The 22,289-nt window shown below is 40.0% G+C and overlaps 2 protein-coding genes across 2 annotated transcripts; one reads left to right on the top strand and one right to left on the bottom strand.

Annotated features, from left to right (window-relative positions):
* Window positions 1-276: 276 nt before the first annotated feature.
* Window positions 277-4,438, top strand: LOC128866228 (double-strand break repair protein MRE11). The gene is made up of 7 exons (XM_054106792.1): window positions 277-497; window positions 571-694; window positions 767-1,709; window positions 1,774-1,887; window positions 1,945-2,105; window positions 2,168-2,672; window positions 2,741-4,438. Exons 1-7 carry the CDS (start codon window positions 407-409, stop codon window positions 2,828-2,830), a joined length of 2,028 nt encoding a protein of 675 aa, XP_053962767.1. The 5' UTR covers window positions 277-406; the 3' UTR covers window positions 2,831-4,438.
* On the bottom strand, window positions 4,365-5,988 carry LOC128866229 (guanine nucleotide-binding protein subunit beta-like protein 1). Its single transcript, XM_054106793.1, has 4 exons — window positions 5,626-5,988; window positions 5,048-5,564; window positions 4,621-4,981; window positions 4,365-4,549 (listed from the first exon to the last, which is right to left on the bottom strand). The coding sequence occupies exons 1-3, from the start codon at window positions 5,761-5,763 to the stop codon at window positions 4,653-4,655; spliced, it is 984 nt and encodes a 327-aa protein (XP_053962768.1). The 5' UTR covers window positions 5,764-5,988; the 3' UTR covers window positions 4,365-4,549; window positions 4,621-4,652.
* Between the last annotated feature and the right edge of the window lie 16,301 nt (window positions 5,989-22,289).

The raw sequence follows: 22,289 nt of genomic DNA, 5'->3' as shown, positions 1-22,289 counted from the left end.
CACTCTGTTCGTCTTATTTATAAAAACAAGGGGATGGATCATTAGTAAAATATCTATAGATTAACCGACCATAATTCGCATGTGTCATATAGGACATATGCCACATATGGCTGAATATTATGTAGAACAAGACGTCAACGTCAACTATAATTAAAAAAGGCATTTAATTGAATGACAAATCCATATATATATATTTTCCTTTGGCTGTGGTGAGTTTGTTTACTCTTAATTGAAGTTCAAATTGGCAACGCTTTTTGACTGAATGTGATTCACAATAGACATGCAACCCTGCATCAAAGCGCAATTTTGCTAATTTCTGCAGCTAACAACAAATACTAAGAAACGCTAGATTGTAATTTATTTATTTCAGTAAATATATCTGTTAGGAAAGCGAAAATCAAGCGAAATGAGCGAAGAAGTGGACGCCGAAGATGTGCTGCGTATAATGGTGGCGACGGATAATCATCTGGGCTATGCCGAAAAGAATGCGGTGCGCGGTAAGTGGTTGTTGTTTGAAAAAGTTAAGAGCAGGGGCTCTAGAGTTTCAAAATTGGTATTTCATCATGTTAGGGGAAGACAGCTTCATTGCTTTTGAGGAAATACTCGAAATGGCAGTGCAGGAAGATGTTGATTTCATCTTGCTCGGTGGTGACCTATTTCATGATGCCGTACCAAGTCAGAACACGCTACACAAGTAAGTGCTATAATTTTTAAACGGGAAATACATTTATGTGAATTGGTTTTGTATTGTAATTCTTTCATACAGCTGCATGAAGCTGCTTCGGCGTTACACCTTTGGTGACAAACCTATTAACATTGAAGTGCTCAGCGATCAGTCGATAAATTTCCATAATGCAGCTAATGACACTGTCAATTATGAGGATCCTAATTTGAATGTAGCCATACCTGTATTTTCTATACATGGCAACCACGATGATCCCAGCGGTTTTGGGCGTCTTAGTTCTCTTGATTTACTCTCAACCACTGGTTTGGTCAACTACTTTGGTCGCTGGACTGATCTTACTAAAGTAACTATTAATCCGGTATTGTTGCGTAAAGGTCAAACACAATTAGCGCTGTATGGGCTGAGTCACATACATGATGCGCGTTTGCGACGACTGTTCGAAGATTTCAAAGTCAGCATAGAGTGCCCTAGTTCTGAGGAGGGTGAATGGTTCCATTTAATGGTGCTGCATCAGAATCACGCTGATCGTGGTCCAAAAAGTAATATACCAGAAGAACTGCTACCCGATTTCTTGCATTTAATTGTTTGGGGACATGAACACGATTGCCATATTGAACCACAGTTCAATGCGAAACGTAACTTTTACGTTAGCCAACCTGGTTCATCTGTTGCGACGTCATTAGCTGAAGGCGAGGCGCTTAAGAAACACGTGGGGCTATTAGAAATACATAAAACACGCTTTCAAATGAAACCGTTACCATTGCAAACTATTCGTCCATTTGTATTCGATTCGGTTGATTTATCGCAAATGATCGAAGAACTAAAGTTGGACGAAGGAGATGTAACAAACAAAGTAATAGCTATGGCAAAGGAGCGTGTAGAAGAAATGATAGCTAAGGCAAAGGAACAATTAACTGGTCATCCCAAGCAACCGACATTGCCGCTTATCCGACTACGCATTATATTTTCTAATGAGGAGCAGATGTTCAATGCTATACGTTTCGGTCAGTCGTACAATGAGCAGGTAAAATGGTTGGGAATTTAGGCAAGATTAACAGACCCATTTGTATAATATCAATGAATCTTAGGTGGCTAATCCCGCAGATATGATACATTTCAAAAAGTTGATTCGACGCGTTAAAGGGGAGTATTCCGATGCAGACAAAGATGCAATACGTGGTGCCTTAGATGACATACAAATTGTAAGATTGAATGCGATTACCTCACCAAAATATACAAAATAATTTTGCTTCATGTAGGATACAAACAGTGAAATGAAAATTGAGAATTTCATTGAGAGTTATTTTAAAGAGATACCTGCCAAGCGCCAGCTCAAGGTGCTGACTCCAAAAATATTGTCGGAGATTTGCAATCGGCTTGTCGAAAAGGGCGATGTGAACGCAGCTGAGGGAATTATCAAGTAATGCCACTAATACAAACTAATTTGTGAAACATTGTTTATTTATTTATTTCTTCTCGAAGACATTGTAAAGAAAGCGCTTTAGACCATTTAATGGAAACCCTCCCAGCCGATGATGAGGTCGAAGAATCCCTAGAAGCATTCAATCAAAAATTATCACTCGATGATATAATAAACCGCCTAGACAATCAAGGGGCGAAGGTGAAAGCCAATACAAGCAGTGTCACAATCGGAAGGAGTAGACAACCCACGAGAGGTTCAAATACGTACATTGAGCAAAACGAAGATGAAAGCGATAGTGATGTTGAACCGCTTGCAAAAAAAGTTACGAAAAAGCAAACCACAAGCAAAGCACAAAACTTGTACTTTAATGACAGCGATGGTAGTGATATGGAAGCGGCGCCAGCGCCCTCTAAAGCAGCTACACGTGACCGTAAAACAGCCAAAGCTGAGACTAGTGCCAAAACAACTGCTGGTCGCGGTCGTGGTAGAGGACGAGGGCGCGGCACAGCAGCTGCGCCAACACGCTCCACACGTCAGGCATTGAACGTCTCGGTGAACTCGTCGGTTAGTCAACTCATTACATTTACTAATTTCTCTAAAGTAAGACGTTATATGTTTCCTTTGAATTGCAGCGTTCCACTCTATTGGAATCATTGGCAAATGCACGTGCCAAGCGTGGTCCTAAAACTGCGCAAGTTATTGACATTTCCGATTCGGAGTAAATTTTTTTTCTGTATTATTTCAAGCAAAATGATTTGCTATCTAGTATAAGTTACACACCCATAAATGTATACAATTTCCAGTTAGACCTTACTTAATTTTGGCCCGATGGACGGGAAGATATATAATACAGGGTGGCTGATGAATTTTGCTACATTAAGAAACTCAAATAACTTTTTTTTTAGTGTATGGAATTCATTTATTTTTTTTTTCAAGTTGAAGGTCATTAAATTTTATTAAATGTAGCTTAACTAGTTTTAAAAATAATTGAATTTAAATGCCCCCATGCTCGTTGACACAAGTGCGGCATCTTAGTAAAAAGTTGTTCATTGCTGCTTTGAGAGTTACGACAGGAATAGCCGCAATTGTTGCCCGAATGGATTGTTTTAGTTCATCCAAATTTGTTGGCTTTGTTTTATAAACTTCTTGTTTACATAAACCCCACAAGAAAAAGTCAGGTGCAGTAAGGTCAGGCGACCTGGGGGGCCAACGAAATTCGGAGTTTCTTGAAATCAGTTTATTGGGAAATTTTCGTCGCAACTCTGTCATAACAGTCTGGGCTATGTGAGACGTTGCCCCATCTTCTTGAAACCACACAGAGTTGAAAGGAATTCTCTTTCGGCGTAGTTCTGGATAGAAAACTTCTTTCAGCATTTTCAAATAACGGTCTCCAGTAACCGTAACGGTGTGACCATTTTCTTCAAAAAAATAAGGCCCGACAATACAGCGTGAAGAAACCGCACACCACACTGTCACGCGAAGAGGATGCAATTCCGTCTCGTGGAGTATCTGTGGGTTAGAAGTACTCCATATTCGACAATTTTGTTTGTTCACATTGCCGTTTAAATCGAAATGGGCCTCATCAGACATGAAAAGGCAGTTTAACATGTTTTGGTCTTCTTCCACCATTTGCAGGATCTTCTGGCAAAATTCCAAGCGAATCGGCAAGTCTGCTGCATGCAGTTTGTTAACCATTTGAATTTTGTAGGGAAATAAGTCTAAATCTTTGTGCATTATTGTTTGCAAAGACCGTCGGCTGACACCAAGTTGAGCAGATAAGCTTCTTGTTGAAACCCTTGGATTGCTTTGTATAGCTGCAGCTACAGCAGCGATCGTTTCCTCCATCCGAACTGGTGGGTTTCGATGATAAGGCCTTCTTGCGACTGTTCCTTGTTCAGCAAAATTATTCACCAGTCTCATTATGGTCCATCTGCTCAGGGGATCGCCGCCAAACATCCGCCTGTACTCTCTCTGTACCAAAACTACGGACTCCAGTGCGTGATAGCGGCGGACTATCCAAATTCTTGTTTGCGTGTCCCAGTTATCCATTTTAATAAATTTTAAAGATCAATCTGCAAATTAAAACAAAAATGGAACAGATAACTTAAAAAGAAAAAAAGTTATTCAATTTTTTTTTGGTAGCGGCTTTCATCAGCCACCCTGTATTTAAGCAGTTATGATTTTGTATGCCAGTTGTGTCTCTTTGTTCCGCTGTTAATCGCCAATTCTAATTTTTCCAAATAAATATTAAGTCCATTTGTTATTTAATTTTGTGTTACATTATATTTATAAACTGAATCAATATTAAATAATTGGAATAATAACCCTCACTTCACAACTTTTTATTCATTCCATGATTTCGTTTCATTTTTATAGCATTTCAGGGCTTGTTTTCATCTTTATTGTAATGGCATTGAAAAGAGAGCTGACCTGTTGCAGGACTATTAAAGGAGTAAAATAATCATTTTCCTCATAAATGAAAAGTAAATCTCCGCGAAGTGCATTAACCCACCTTTCTTTAAAGCAAAGCTTTTCTCCTATGAATTAATTGTACAAATCCCAAAGGGAAACTTGGCCATCTGTGCCTGCGGCCGCCATAATAGGAGCTTTCCACATGGATACTTTACCCTCTGAATACGCAATGTCCATAATGCCCCCACCAGAAGCAGTCTTATGTTCAGTCAACACAGCGAGTGGACGCAAACTCTTCCATGAAAAGATACGCACACGGCCATCCCAACCGCCTGTGGAGAATACTTTTTGGTCGTCGCGTATGCGTATGCAATTAATGCCTGAATTTTTTAGGGTAATGTCGTTTGCCCGTTGTAGTCGCATCGATTGCCGTTGGTATGTGATGGCCGTTAGTTTTTCAGCTGTGGATTAAAGTTAAAAAATTAAAACAGAACTTAATATATAAAATTTTTATAAATTATACACACATGGCCCTCCAACAATTCCGCGGTTTGTTTGCGGATCGTAATCCACTGCCATGGGCTCGGCATCCAGTTGCAACAAGTCGACAATAACTCCAGAACTTAAATCCCACGTTAGGAAATGCCCGGACTCATATCCGGCAAGTAGAAACAGCTGTGAAGCACATTCAAATGGCTTCAAACAAGATACGCTGCCCAACTTAGGCAATTGTGGATCGTTCGGTACAAGCATTTGTGGCGGTGCAGTAGTATCATCATTAACATGAACAATGCCAATGGAATTCTCATCACATGGATAGAAGAGTAATGGCTCTGTGGTGCCCGCTGGTGGTGTGTACAACGTAGTGCGACAAAATGCAGCGAAATTTCCTTCAATCGTGCGTTCGCGCACGTAGCCACTGTTTGACATTGACCATAGAGTCACTGTGCCACCCTTCTCTTGGGTGATCAACATGTCATCGGTGTGGTGAAGGCTGGTGATAGGCTGCTGACCAACTTCAAAATGCAATGATGATCGATTTGTCTACGAAAGAGCAAGAGCCTTTTAGGTTAATTCTTATATTTATGTATATATATTATCACACCTGCAAGTCCCACAAAAACACACTACCCTTGGCCGTGCCAGCTAGCAAACGGTCACAGTAATGAAAGCAAATTGAATGTACTGGGCCCATTTCAGGACAACGCAAGCTGAAAACTGGATCAGGCGGCAAAACGGCCATGGCGTTGTAGGCAACTCAATACGTTCGGATAAATATGAAAATATAAAATTTTGTACTTATTTTATTGGCACATCTAACAGGTTGTTTTAGTGTAATCACAATTGTTTGCGAAAGTAAATTAAATTTCTTTAAGAAAATGCAACATTAAAAAAATAAGAGAAACGTCCAGCTGACACCCGACAAAACATTAGCTGTCAATGGAACCGCCTAATCGCTGAACAAATAAAAACAGAAAATAAGCGCAAAGCATAAATGCCACAAAAACAAATAGAACTTCAAAGCGAGTCACAGAAAATAAACTAAATGCAAAAAAAATTCGGTGCTAAAATGTGGCAGCACTCCATTTCAGTGGATTTCTTTTCATGTTACGGAATTTCTGCTGTTAAACGGAAGTGGGGAATTAAAAAACGTTATATCAGGGACACCTGTGTTAACCATGGCAACTTTTTAAAACAACGTTTTTCGGAAGTAAAATGAAACAATCATTTGGCACGCTGCTCAAATTTTGTAATGAGGGGTTTTTGATTAATGCAAATAATTCATGATGTTGAAAATGTTGGTTTAAGTGAGTGTGGTGCTCTTACTAATTACTGCTCTCTTGATCACCTCGTGGAGCATAGGGCTCAATCGAAATGGAAATATGTCTCTTTGCGGTAAACGGTTATTTCTCGAAAATTCCCTTACAAAAAATGGAGAAGCCAAATTCTTGAAAATGGAGAAACCAAATTCTCGAAATGTCAACATGACGAATGAAACCAATATAATAGATCGTGTGGCAGCCGGTTCTACGTTACCGGAATGACTCGGGTTTTTACTCCCGACCAAGGGCTGCCGCCCCAGTATACTAGCCCTGTCTAGTGTACCGTATTTTACCCTAAATCTCTCGTCACAGGAGCAACTCATTGCAGCCAGTTTGCTCCAAATACTTCTCTTCCGGGCTGGCGTCGAACTCAACCCCGGACCTGAAGTATTCTACTGCTGCATTCGCCACAAACGGCTCCACCCGAACTCCACCTCAGTTAGGTGTAACCAGTGCAACGGGTGGTGCCATCTTAAGACCTGCTCAGGCCTTAAGACACACAGGGAGTGGTCCACAAGGTATGTGGCCACGTGTTGCTCCCGCTCACAGGCGGCCCCCGCCTCCACGGCTACACTGACCTCAGTGCCGGCACATCACACTGCCGCCACTAACAACACCTTAACGGTCAGGAGCCCCCAAGAGCAACACAACTCCCTCTCCAACCCACAACCCTCCTGCTGCTACCCCAGTGCGGGGACAAACCAGCAGCTCTTGGTCCTCCGCACAGTCTGCTCCGTGTGTCAGACCGTAGTTCTTCGGAACTTGACAACTGTTCAATGCAATTTTTGCAGAGGCTGGTGTCATTTTCGGAGGTGCTCCGGCCTGCACACCACCCGTGAGTGGACACGCGACTACGTTGCCCCCTGCTGCAGAGCTCTGCACCCGCAACCGCCCCCCGTGGCGCGGCCATCAGACAACATCAGGCCATTACCCATGTTGCGGAACGCACAGCAGGACCAACGCAGACAACATCACGCATCCCTCACCCCCCGAATTACGACGACACTCCTGCGAAGCTTCAAGCTTTTGCAACTGAACTGCAACGGACTCACGAGCAAGATTGACGAGATAGTCGACTTCATGAGTCGGTTCGGAATCAAGATAGCTGCGGTCCAGGAGACAAGACTGCACGCTAGCTCCCCCCTGATTATCAGGGACGGCTACAACGTGCCCCGAAAGGACCGCGAGCGAGGCAACGGTGGTGGCCTAGCGTTCATAGTACACCATTCAGTGCAGTATCGTCTTATTGATGAAGGCATCGACCGCAGGGACAGCACCTTAGAACGTCAAGGTATAGCTGTCCGGTCTGCCGATGCCGAGCTCGAAATTTAAAATATTTACATACCCCTTGTCACCTGCTGCCCGGCAGGATATCTCCCCGATATTGGTGCGCTCATCAGGGGAGAAAACCGATTGGTAGTAGGTGACTTCAACGCGCATCAGCAGATAGACGATTCGACGTTCAGCACTGTAAACGACGACGCCCCCACTAGGGTAGTGGGCAATTGTAGCAGCTCGCCTGATATAACAATTGCTAGCGCTGGCCTAATAAATAGCATAACCTGGCGACCTATGCTATCGCTTGCATCAGACCACTTGCCCATTATCATCTCGATCGAGAGACCTGCCGACTTTGTTTCCGCGGATCACCGGTCATACATCAACTTTAACAAAGCTGATTGGACCAGATTCGCGGAATTTACTGAGGACATCTTCGCAGCCCTACCCACTCCCACCGATGTGCGCGCAGGCGAACGCGCATTCCGCAAGGCGATTACAGCCGCCGCGGCTCGCTTCATACCTGCTGGACGGATCCGGGAATTACGTCCCAATTTCCCAGCCGAAGCAGCCGTTATGGCAAACGAGCGTGACCGCCTACGCCAGGCCGATCCCGGGGATCCTCGTATAAAGGAGCTCAATTCGGAGATCCGGCAACTGGTCACCCAACATAAGCGGACCAAATGGGTAGAGCATCTGAAGTCCTGTAACTTCACCTCTGGTGTGAGCAAGCTCTGGTCCACCGTAAGGTCCCTGTCGAACCCGACGAAGCACAACGACAAGGTGGATATCACCGTACTTCATCGTACTTCGTCGGACCCGAAGAGATGCGTGAGCTATTTTAGCCGGCAATTTATACTGCATCCTCCGGTCGACAGATCCAAACGTTGTGCCACCAGACGGTTGCACAAACTGCCATACAATAGTGCACCGCTTGCTTTCACCAGTGACGAGGTTCAGGGGGCCATCAAACACATGAAACCATCTAAAGCCATTGGCCCCGACGGACTAAACATGCTGATGTTGAAAAAGCTGGGTCCATTGGGAGTAGAATATCTCATAAAGGTCTTCAACCTGTCCACGGCCACTCTCATCATTCCTGATAAGTGGAAATTAGGGAGAGTGGTCCCACTATTGAAGCCTGGGAAACCCGCCAACCAAGGGGAGTCTTATCGTCCGATAACTCTCCTTTCCCCAGTAGTGAAGGCGCTTGAAGCCCTTCTACTCCCACTCCTCACTGAACACCTGACTCCAGCCCCACACCAGCATGGTTTCCGTAGAGTGCACAGTACCACCACGGCACTCACCGTCATAAACACCCAGGTAAACCGCGGACTAAACCAAAACCGCTCCTGCGAGAGTACTGTCCTAGTAGCGTTGGACCTACAAAAGGCTTTCGACACAGTCAGCCACGCCACGCTATTAGATGACATTTTACATCTCCGTCGACACTACCGCCAGGACTGAAGAGGTGGACCGCGAACTACCTGAGTGGTCGTCACTCGTCGGTAATATTTCGAGACCAAACCTCAAAACAGAGAAAAATAAAGCAAGGAGTACCGCAGGGTGGTGTCCTTTCACCCTTGCTTTTTAATTTCTATACTTCGAAACTCCCCCAGCCACCAGAGGGAGTCTCACTGGTCTCATATGCCGACGACTGCACGATAATGGCGTCGGGCAATGACATTGATGGCCTATGTTCTAAAGTAAACGACTACCTCGCCCGCCTTTCTCGCTTCTTCACTGCGAGAAACTTAAAACTTTCTCCCACTAAATCCACGGCGACCCTTTTTACCACCTGGACAAAGGAGGTCAAGCTGCCACTACAGGTGCACGACGATGATACCCCAATACCGACGGTTAATAATCCCAGAATTTTGGGAGTCACCTTTGACAGCTTGCTCTCCTTCTCAGCGCACACAACCGCTATTGCAACGAGAGTACAGAATCGCAACAAGGTCCTCAAGTCGCTCGCCGGCAGCACTTGGGGCAAAGACAAAGAAATGTTGCTGTCGACTTTCAAAGCAATAGGCCGACCCGTTCTGAACTATGCCGCGCCTGTCTGGTCGCCTGGAAGGATGTCTCCTGATGTCCCCTATCCAACACTTGCATGACGAGGCGTGCATGCTCCCTGTTAAGGAGCACAACCAAATGCTCGGCAAGCACTTTCTGCTTGGGTGTCACCGTAGGCCTCACCCATGCAGACACCTGCTCAAGCGCGAGCCACCTCCCAGGCACATCAGGAGACACTTCCTCAACTACGTGGACGAGATCCAGGACAAAACGGACAGACCACTCCAGGATCAGACAGTGTACAGACAGGCCATTAACGACATTCATCGGGAGACCCTTACCACCTTCCTAAGCTCCCGACCCCCGAATGCCGTTATCGGAGTCCAACCACCACCTATCGCAGACGAAGAGCTCCAGCTTCCCAGAGAGTCCCGCGTAATCCTGGCACAATTACGTTCTGGATACTGTAGCAGGTTAAACTCCTACCTATCCAGAATCGACCCCGACATACTAAACATATGTCCAGCATGTGAAGGTACCCCGCACGACACTAACCACCTCTTCACATGCCCCATCAAACCCACTCATCTAACACCTCTCTCCCTCTGGACCCAACCCGTCGAAACAGCCAGTTTCCTGGGCCTACCGTTAGATGAGCTAGACGAAGACGACCGGTAATTACACTACACTGACAGGGCGAAGATACTGCTACAACAACAACATCGTGTGGTTCTGTCGTTCCCACGACAGTCAGTTCTACCTAATCGGAACGATCCGGATTTATATCCAGCCAAGGACTGTCACTTCAGCAGCATTCTCCTCATATGCATGGAGAAGGTTTATGCTGTTATAACAATCGTATGGTGTAGTGACATTGTAATATTAAGTAGAAAGAGGCAGTGCAATAGAAAGCAGTCAATTAACACCAGAGAGCGGAATTCATAAGCGAGAATTTAATTATTGTATATGTACATATGTATATACTTTTATATGTACATATGTATATATAATTGACGTACATATAAGTCTATATCATTTTATTTCCGATTTGTGGTGTACGCCTTGATGTTGTTCATAAATGGATGGATCTACAGTCGGTCGATCGGCAGGCGGTTTTTTATGAGCTTTTTCTTGGCATGCCCCCGGAGTTTTTGCCCCTTGCGAGACCGAGGAGCACTGTAGGACTGATGAATTAGCGAGACAGGCATTCCCTTAGTTGAGCTACTCAGCTTTGAATAGCGAACGATGGCGTTATGGACCTACCTGCAAAATAGCCTGACAATTGTGGTCGACTATTCCGACGCATATTTACTGTTTTAGGCAGAAAATTTTTCAGAAAGTTGAAAGATCGCAGCTCGATGGAAATCAAGGGTCGTTTAAAGTTTCTGAACGGGTCACAATTGTCTATGAGACTGGGTGTATCCCAAGGTGACAACCGCTACAATCTTACCTAACCTAACCTCTTTGCTGTTGAAAATAATCAAGAAAAAAATTATGTGTTTGTATCTTTCAACTATATTTTTAATAATTTCCAAAAGTATCCACAAATAATCGAGACTACGTTAAATTGTCAAAAATAAGTTTTCGATGTCTACTATAGGTTAGGCATTTATTCGAAATTTTTACAATAAGAAAAAAAATTAAATGTTATATTAATATAATAAAACTAAAATAAATTAAGCTGTCTTGGAACTTGGTTTATCAATTTGAATTCCACTATAGAAAGTTGTATTTTGAAAATTCTTCCTCATTCCAGTGTTTTTTTTTAATTTAAATCCCAACCTTATATAAAACAATTTTTTTTTAAATGCGTTTATAAAACGTTTATTGAAATAGTGTAATTAAGCTCCTTAAAAAAAAAAAAAACACGAAAAAAATCAAAGAAATGCATTTTTTGGGCTGAACCCAAACGAGTACAATGGGATAATATGTATATACATTGCCTGTATATGAAAATAAGGAGTATTAAATAAAAAGACACTTTCAAAGACTTCCTTGGTTATTAGTCAAGTCAACAAGTCACATTGACTCTTACTTGCCATTTTATAAAGCTTCCATGCGTTTACTACGCACGAGCTTATCATTGTGGTGAAAAGAAGCCACCACCATTTCTTTCCTCTAAACTTTATATTGTAAGTATTCAAAGCTTGGTCGTGGAGGTCAACTCCTCCCATTCCTGAGTTGTATTCCGCTATCAACTTCGGCTGATGGGCATTCACCTTGCGCCTCTCTTGTCTTGACCATCGTTTGACGGTATGTAAAGGTTCAATTCTATCAAAGTTTGTTCCCACTGTCACAAAAAGTATTACTGAGTCAGAACACCTACAAAATTTGATACAAAACCACTATTCAAATAAATCATTATGATAAACTTACATAAAATCAAACTCTCCTCGTTGCTTCTTTTGTAGTTCTTTGTTCGTTTTCAGAGGACATTTTTTGGTCCGCCGTTCACGAACAGTTCCAGTAGCCTTAAATCCTTGTTCTTTCAAAATTCTAAGAAGGTCATATGACGTAAAGAAGTTGTCGAAAAATACGATGTGATCGGTCGGATGTGGAATGTTTGCCAAAATCGAGGACGACCCTTGAACCTAATGGGAGACTTTCTTTCTGACGTTCAACCGTTTTCGCACCGCAATATGTGTCGAACTCATATAAATAACCACTGCTACTCGTGATCATCCAATTTTTGAAACCAAAACGAACTGGCTTACCTCGTATGAATTGTTTTGCGGAATGGCTTCCAAAATACCTAACCATAGATTCGTCAACAGACAGCTTTTGGTGCATATAACCAAACTGACAAAATTTTTTACATAAAATTTGAGAGAGTGGTCTTATCTTTGCCATTTTATCGCTAAAATCTAAATTAGGGTTATCAGTAAGATGCAAAAACTGTTTAATTTCTTGAAAGCAATTTCGCGACATATTGTTGGCTATAAAAGGTGTTCTGGTATCTTCATCCATTTGCCAGTACATGCGTTCTCTTGGCATTGAGTGATAGCCGCTATAGAGTAAAATTCCGATAAAAAATTTTAAGATCCTCCTCATTGAAACAAAAATCATGCTCGTTATGCTGCAAGGCATATATTTTCGTTTGATCGATTATTAATTTTACCACCTCATCGTCAAAAATTGTTTCAAAAACTTCAACTGGGTTCTTAGTTACCAATAAAGAACACGCTTCAAATTGGGATTGTTCGTAGAAATGCGTTTCTGGAATTTGCGCACTTGTTATTCTCTTTCTCCATTTTGGATTTAGATATTTGGCAACTTTTGCCTTTTTTGTAAGCTTGCAAGTGGAATATCATCATCACTGTCACTGACACTGCTCAAAAATAAGTCAACTTCGCCCGGAACATCCCTTGAAATATCATCACGCAATTATCCTCTTCAATGTCCTCCCCATCTGTGTCACAGTGGGTATTTGGCGGTATAATAGCGAAGTCGAAGTGACTACGGTCGCTTGATTCAATATAGTCGGTGGCTGCAGAAAGGTTGTCAAACCTCTTTCCGTAAAATTTTTTTACATCCATTACCAAATCTACATGAAATATGCACACAAAATATATATTAATGTTCCCACTGTACCCATGCGAGTACACTAGAATTTAAACCTACCGAAATGCACTTTGCCACAACTTTTTCCGTATTTTTGTTATAAAGTATACAAATTATATGTATCTATTATGAATATTTCAACACTGAACTTTTTCCGTGATAAACCAAACTAAACCATGAAAAGAAGAAAAATAGCAAACATGCACGCAAAGACAAGTGAATAACGGAAAACGGGACTCAAAAAAAAGAAGGAGGAACATGTGTATTCCTTTTCGACATTGCTCTGTATTATAAAGTGGCAAGTACATTTAAAAATTTGTAAGCGTTGGATTTTGACGTCGTTTCAAAAAAGATGCTTTTTCTGTACTCAAGAGAGTTCAATGGGATCAAATGGGTTAATACACGAGGACTAACTTTTTCGTAAATATTTATAGCCTTATGGTTTGACTTGATGTATAAGTACTACTAATAAGTTAACAATATTTTAAACTCTTTTTATTTTGCAAGTTCCCATCTTTATAAGGCTCTCATCTTTATGAGCCTCTCGACGGGCATGACGGCCTAACGTATGGCGCAGAAGCGTGGTCAATGACAATATCTGATGAAGCGTCGCTTGGAGTGTTTGAGAGAAAGACTCTGCGGAAGATTTTTGGAGGATGGAACAATGAGCTGTAAGAGCTTTACGACGACATAGCGCAGCGAATTAAGATCCAGCGGCTTTGTTGGCTAGGTCATGTAGTTCGAATGGATACAAACGCTCTGGCAGATGATTTGTTTTTATATAAATATTTCCTTTGCCAGAAAAAATTTGTTATGAATTCATTAACTTGTAAACCATTCACTAATTCTAAACTATTGCATAAATTTTAGTGCGTGTAGTGTAATACACATAACTGAAGTGAAACTTTCAAGGCAGACAAAGAAAGCGGGAGAGACCCGAGAGAGAATGAGAGAGAGAAAGAGAGAAAGAATATATATCTATATATATACTATATCTATACAAAAAACGGAGAAGGTTCGACCGGTGTAGGTAAACGCCGGACACAAACCGTGATAACAACGCGCACTACTCCGACCGTTTATCGCCCGCACAAACGCAGTGATTCCAGGACCGCAGCAACGGCACAAATTACCGCAAGGTAATACCAATAAATCCGACGCCGGAATGAATAGCACTTTATAGTACGCTCAAGCACTAGTCACGAAACGGAAATAAACGCCAAAAAAACGCGAAAAAAATCGCCACCAAAAAACGCCCCAAAACAGTAGGCATCAAGGAAATATAACGCCAAAAAGTAGGCACCAAAAATATTTTTCCTACAAGTTTGCTTCAACAAATAAGCGCCAAAAATGGGCTGTGTTATTTCTCATTAGAAACTCGCCACCACAAGGAATAACTCAGGAAGAATAGCCTAAAGAGTATCTAAAATATATATAAGGTGTAGCTCTCTCTCTCCTTTTCCCTTACGTTATATCTTTTTTCTATCCCGCGGAACGAAAATGTCCAAAACGTTGCATGGCCTTGAAATTTTATTCTCCATTCTCGTACGTCCATCGACGCCTAAGAAATTAAAAATAATTTGTTTTGCCAAGAAATGGCAAAGAAAATTTAATTAAGTGCGAAAATGTTTATATAAATTAAGAAAAAAACACAAGTGAAGCTACAAAAGTGAGAAATGTCTTGCATGCCATTGAAATGTTTACCGACAAAATTTATGACTCTACTTAGGCGAACTTAACGTGAGCTTTTGCTAAAAAGGATTCAATTTTGATTTTTACTTGGAATAGAAAGAGATTCGCCTTAAAAAAAGTTCGTAAAAGCGTACAACAACATGAGTGTATCAATAGAGCTTAAAATAAAGAATAATTTTGTGTAAAGCGAAAAGAGTCTCTGGAAAAAAATTGGAACTTTTTTCTGTTCGACTAAGCTACACTGCGCCACGAATTCCTTTTAAACCACCAATGCCAAGAAAAAATTAATGAATTAAAGTATCACATAAATTTTGCAAGCACCTTAACGACGACAGCAACAACATAAAGCAAGTAAAGTACATTGAAAAACAGCAGCTAATGCACAGAATACCTTCACCTAACCGGAATAACAAGCACAAAACTAAAAAAAAACACACAAATGTCGAAATTCTCCAAGCAAGTTCCCTAAAGTCGCAAAATGTTTAATTTATTTGCTGCTTTATTTTTTCCTTTAAACCCAATAATGGCGTGGATGCAATGTTTGGCAAAATGATAACTTCATTTGCGGTGTGTTTGTGTGATTAGTTGTGGTCGCATTAAAGACGTATTCAAGCTCCTAAGCCATGCAAAATGAAAAAGGTGAAGACAAAAATACGAACCTAACAAACAGCGGGTGGGAGATGAATTTCGCCGCTCTGTCGAATATCATCGATTGGCCGGGTGGTAAGAACGTATTTACCAGTACATTGCGACAGAGTAACGCGCTCTAATATCCATTGTGAGTCAGAAAAAATGTGAGTAAAAAATAATCATGCCATAAACGGCAGCAAATTACTCTTCCCAGTCAGGAGCCACCAACAGCGCGAAACCAGCAGCCAGTGAGAAAAGTAACGAATACTAGGGGACCGTGACGCGAATGGTGCGACCCACTATACAGCAGAAACCACTTGCGGCTAATATAATGTGAGGCACGAACAAATTGTAGCAAATAAATGAAATAAAAAGAAAAAATTCCATATTTTCAAAGAATAAGTTTTACACAAATTCTATACTGTTCTGAAACTATTCAAGTCCTGAATTCCTATTGGCTCTTATTTCTTTCTGAAAAGGAAGCTCTAAATCTATAGATCGATCGGCGCCCCACAGCAGCAATGACCACAAAAAGAGTTATTAAGCAAGAAATTCATAGAAAAAACGACGCAATCACGCCTTATGCGTGTGGGGAGTATGTATGCACACATATATGTACATATTTGTGTGTGTTTAGCACCTTTGAAATCCAATAACCAAGCAAGATCTTCCTACAAATGTTAGAGCGTCTTTGGTTGTGTGTGTATCGTTCGGTTTTGTGGCGGATGGCGCAAAATTTATGACTTCATTAGGTTAACAAGCAAATATGTTAATCTGTATTGCACCTTTTCTGTCACATACCGTACGTTTTCTGCCGTATATAGATGCTCAAAAGCATTTGACCTATTTCATGCAGCTTTATTACGTTAAACAACCACGTTGAGGTAATACTTCCACTTGAAATTCACTAACTGACCGTACGGGCGCAATATCTGTACGATTATATGTAACGCAGTTGTTTAGAGGATAAAATTCCAAAGTATTGAATAATGCAGTATACGATTTAGTGTTAGATACAGGTTCTTACAATGAATTTTTTGTGTGACGCGTTTTAAGGCCGACATTCACAAGAAAAGGTCAGGGGGTCTGCTACGCCGATTAGACTGGACAAACTGACGTGCAAATCCTTGTTTAGATTTTGATTGCGTTTGTCCTCCAATTTGTGGCATTCTCTCCGCTTGCAAGAAATTCTTCAAAAATAAGGAAACATATTTATTTGAATTAATTACCTCCTCACCGCGACCGTTATTATAAAAACCTTTTTACTTCCCTGAGAATTGTATCCAAAATTGTTTACCTGCGTGCCGACCATGAATTCACTCGGCTTCGGCGGTTGCCTTGTTTATGCTTCTTCTGCTAAATTTCTTTCCAGCCTGTAAGTATGCACCAAGTTGCGCTTTTGTTTATAATTTCACTTGCTACACCTTTAAAGGGCTTATAAAATGAAAGATTGAGAACCTACATTGCATACTACGTGCATACTACGAGTATGAGCCAACGCTTCGCATTGAGAAGCTCTTCGCAATAAGAGCACTTCATTCCAAGAGTCCCGAGCTATCAGAATAAATAAATTTGTCAAATGGTGTTTACCCGCAGCACAATGGTGTGCTTACCTTACGCGCTATCAGCTTCAAATAAATCAACGACTTATTTTGAGGCTCAAGCAAAACTCTCTCAATCCTTGATTCTTCACTTTGGCTAAGCTAAACACGCCCTAAAAATACTCGTAAGCGCAATTTTATGATCATGTTTTAGTCGACCAAAGGAAGAAAGGAAGGAAGGAACAGCATTTCTTCCCATTTACATCACGCGCCATTAAAACTTAGTACGTCCAGCAGAGCCCATTATCCAATAACTCAATTATTTTTGTAGGTGGCCCCGGAGCCGCTATGGGGTTAAGGAACGGGAGTCACATCCGCTATGTCATATCAATACAAAATCTATTAGGCATAGCATCGTATGGGCGGTGCAAGCACTCACTTAAGCTTCCCATTGCTGTCATCACCATCTTACAACCACACAGTCACACTTTCGGTTCTATGCTTTTGTAGTAAATCGCTTTTAATTTCGATTTAATCGAATTATTTGCTTGATTGCCTTATTGTCGCCTTGCAGCAAACGCAGTGACACCCACAAAATTGCATGTGCGTACAGTTGTAAGCCTATGTATGTATGTGAGCTTGTCCCAGTGCTGCAATGCGGTATCCGCGTCTGCCTTTGTCGTCTTTATCGTTGTCACCATTATTGTAGCTGCTGCTGTTATTGACTCGTGCTTTTTTTGCGCTCCGTCGCTTCGCAGTTAATAGAATTTTGTCGCTTTTTGTGGAGCTAACTCGACAAGCAACACATGTACATATGTGTGTCTGAATATGTATGGAAATGCATGTCGTCGACTAGACACAAATTTAATTTGATTCTTTGGTACAACATGTTGGCAATTTGTTGCACACACTGCGCCGCTAACGAAAAGCGTTCGAAATTTGTTAGTAATAAACCGTAATTGAAATGAATTGATTGAATGGGGAATAAGGATTTAGAAGCAATTTAGAGAAAGGAAGACTAGTGCCGTGAATATATACTTGGTAATAAAAAATAAATTTATACGATAAATATGGCCACAGTATCTAGAACGCAGCTGTGCCAGTATCTCATGCCAGGATCTCAATAACAACTTTGAACCTCGTCAGTCAGCTTTCATTAGGTATCCAGCTTGAAAGGTCCCCTTTGTTCATAACAGGTGCTAATAGTCATGTACAACCTTTCTGATTGAACTTGAATGCATTGGATAAGTAATAGCAACCCATCGTAGATTCTCTGTGCTTGGCTTCAGCCTCATGAGCTTCGAGCTTCTTGCTGTTATCTCATGCCGTAACATGCTCAAAGCAGATCTTATTAAAAAATACATATTTCAGCGAATTCCTCTCACTTAGATAGTTTGACTCAGTGGCTAAAGCCATTCGAATGGTATTCCATTTATAGGCCAACATAAATTCACAAATCATAAATTGGAGGCGCATTATCAATATACCTTTCATGGATATATGCACCAGTTGGATGGTCCAAAAAAAATTTTGTTTTTTTCTTGATTAAAAATAAGTTCAATGAAAACCTTCCAAATTAACAAACAAACAAAATGTTAGAAATAAAAATAAAAAAATGTTTAAATTAAGAAAAAAATGTTAAAAATTGATAAAAAATGTAAAAAATTTAAAAACAAAATATGTTAGAAATTAAAAAAGTGCTAAAAATACAATAATAAAAAAGAACTTTCTTTAAAGTAAGTTTAAAAAACAAAATATGTTGAAAAATAGAAAAAGTGCTAAAAACAATAAAAAATAACTTTTTTTAAGTAAAAAAAATTATTTAACTTAAAAAAAAAAAATATTTATCCCGATCTTTTTTTATTTTCGGCCTAAGAAATTCTTAGTAACAAAAATATTTATTATTAAGTTATTTTTTAAACGTATTTTTAAATTGCTTAGCAATTTATTATTGATATTTATTAACCGCTTTTATCTTACCGAAAAAGTTTTAGTTTTTTTCTGGGTCGCTATAAAAATAGGGTCCTTATAAAAAAATCTCTTAATTGAAAAATATTACAAGTTAAAACACAATGTGTTAAAAAATAAAATAAAAAACATTTCTAGCATTTAAAAAAAATTAAAAAAAATTGAGTCCCTATAAAAAAAATTCTCTTAATTACAAAATAAATAACTAAATTGGAATCACCACATGAAGCAAAAGGTCAAACAAATAAAAGAAAAACTTCGACAACTTCATTGGTTAGTCTGCTCTAAATCCAGACTCACTATACAGAACAAGCTCTTAGTGTACAAAACTATGATTAAACCAATCTGGCTATATGGACTACAGGCTACAGGTGGGGTACGGCTAAAAAAAACTCATATGGAAAAATCTAACGACTGCAATCCAAGATTCTTCGAATTTTGACCATGTCTGACAGGTACACGAAAAATGATGACATCCACAGGAGTTTTAATATAGCAAGAGTAGACGAAGAAATCAAAGAGATAACAACAAGGCACTTTGAACACACATACAGTAATGCAGAAATCAACAAACTTCTTGAAAGGGAAAGAAACGCAAAAACCATAAATATGTAAAAAAAAGTAATTAAAAATACTTGTAAAATGTAATCCTGTAAAGTGAAACCTGTATTGTATTATTGTATATTATTTCATTTAGTTTAATTTTATCGCTTTTGACACTGGCCATTAAGCGATGAATATAAATCCTGACCAAATTGTTAAACAACATACTTAATGTCAATGGAACATGGAACTTAATGGATGTATAAAATAAATGGGGACTATAAAAAAAAAAAATAAAAAAATAGTACAAATTAAAAAACAAAAATATTTATCTCGATTTAATATGTTTTTTGGGCCTAAGACATTTTTAATAATAAAAGTATTTTTTATTATGCTATTTTTTAAACGCTTTTTTACAATAATTTTATAAACAATTTATTGTTATATATAACTTCTTTATTTGTTTGTTGTTCATTTGAAATTCTTTTATCTTACCGAGAAAGTTTAAGTTTAAAAAAAAGTTTAAATTCTTTCTTTTTTTAATAAAGGACATTTGTGAAGCAACGTTAAAAGAGGAGATGAAATAATATCGCTCTGTAAGCATTTTAAAAGTAAATTTTCCCTAGTGATTTCAATGGTAAATTTCAAAGCATTGATGGCACTGATAAATATAAAAAAAGGAAATAAGCTGTATAATTTTTTTTTGACATTCTAATGCACCAGCCTTCTTGCATTTTTACCATTACAGATAATCATTACTGCTTCATTTGTTTCTTTTATCAATGGCTTCATAGGACGCCGCTTGCAGCACGCCCTTACATATATATATGTCTATGGCGAATTCTTTTCCATGACATTCCCCTAAATTTTTCTTATTTTACCTCTGTTAGTTTGGTGATTGTGGTTCCCTACTATTTTCAAACCCTTATGCTGGCTTTCACGTACAATTTTGCAATAAAAAGCCGATAAATGCCGTCCAATATCAAACTACCGAGAGCGATGCTACTTTGTTGACAATAAAACTAAAAAGAAAGCAGCACTTGCCTTAACCTGGTTGCGGTTCTGTGAAAATTGCTAAAGTGCACTTAAGCCACATAACATTTCTCACCCTTCTTCTTCCACTTACTTGACACTTGACTTACGCGTAATTGACGATGATGTCAAAAGTGATTGTAGCCGCAAGCGCATTTCGTTTTAAATATGCCATTATTGGCAACAAAATTTATTGTACGCACGACGAAGTAGTGGGGGCGACGAGTGTCAGTGAAATTCCAACAAATTAGTGGCAACACCAATAATTCAGCAGGTCAGTAAATTGTTACTGCTACTTGTTGTCAATTGTTGCTGCTGTTGTTGCCTTGGCAACTTTTCACAGCTACTTCATCGCTGCATTCCTGTAAATTTGCAAATGAGTTGCGTTAAAGTGGCTTTTAAGGGACCACTTAACCATAAATGATTTACAACATTAATTCACGCAATTAAGGCGGCATAATTTTTGTTGCCGTTATTGTTGTTGTTGCTTTTATCGAAAATTAATGAAGAAAAGGTGATTTAATACGAGGCAAAAGCAAAAATATCGACAGGAATTGCATCACAGCGCAGCAGTATGCAAATTTGCCAATCAAAGCTGCAAAAGTCACACACACCTACTTATACATATATACTCGTATGGATGTATGTACAGAGCTTAACGCATGTAAGGATGTATGCCTGGCACAACTACCGTGCAAATTTGTCTGTTCGCTTCGCCAATTTATCTGTTAATTCCCATTGTGCTCCTATGTTGTGTTGTTCACTTGTCAACGCCAAAACATCGCAATTGGTTCATCTGCCCGACCACCTGACCGCTCACATGTTCGTCTGCTCTGCTCAGTGACTATCTATATCCTGCGCTCTGCAGTGCTGGTCGTACTCTTCGAACAATGACAATCGGCTTTGACAGCTCAATGGAGCTGAAGTTATTGTGAAGCCAAAAATTAAGTCAAGTATCATCGGCGTGCACAACCGACAAGCAAAACAATAGCAACAGCGCCGCAACACATCTTCGCATCACCAACAGCTCCGTGTTGTTGTTGCAGTTCAGTTCGCATAGGTGTGCCATTCACTGATGTCCAGCTTATGATACTAAATATGTCTTGCCTGTCCCAATATTTGCTAGCCCTGTGTTGCGTTTGTTATTGTAGGGTCTTTTGTTTCACTTCAGAGAGGTGTCAAACCGTGTTTTAGGCTGACATATATTGCGTGCTGAACATTTGCATTATTCTCACTTTTCCCTCCCCTCTATCCTCGCATTGCCTGTGTCACCTATGGCATTCTAAAAATTTTCGTACCGTTATTATTTTTGACAAAATTGTTTTGACACTTCTGAGTCTGCACACAGCATAGTATGTAGACGCATCAATCCCACTGGGAGGTGTTTGAGGGCATGTGAACATTAAGACTTGCAAGCAAAATCTGTCAATAGGGGATTGTGTCAGTGATATGCTTTAAATTAAGTGAAATGGAATGCTCATATTTGATTAACCCTTTAAATGGGGAATGGCGGTATGTGGCATTAAAGTGCGCTGAGCTAAACTAAAAGAAAAAATACCTACTTATTTAACCCTAGAGTGTAGTTACAGCCAAGAAAACTCTACCTTCACAGCAACAATTGAAATAAAAAGCAATATATATGCTTCAAAAGCTGTCCAAGTGGTCTCTTACATGAGCAGTCATATACC

The sequence above is a fragment of the Anastrepha ludens genome, chromosome 6 (assembly GCF_028408465.1).
Source record: "Anastrepha ludens isolate Willacy chromosome 6, idAnaLude1.1, whole genome shotgun sequence".
NCBI classification, from domain to species: Eukaryota; Metazoa; Arthropoda; class Insecta; order Diptera; family Tephritidae; genus Anastrepha; species Anastrepha ludens.
Note: the sequence above shows the minus strand (reverse complement) of the source record. Positions and strands in the feature narration are given on the sequence as shown.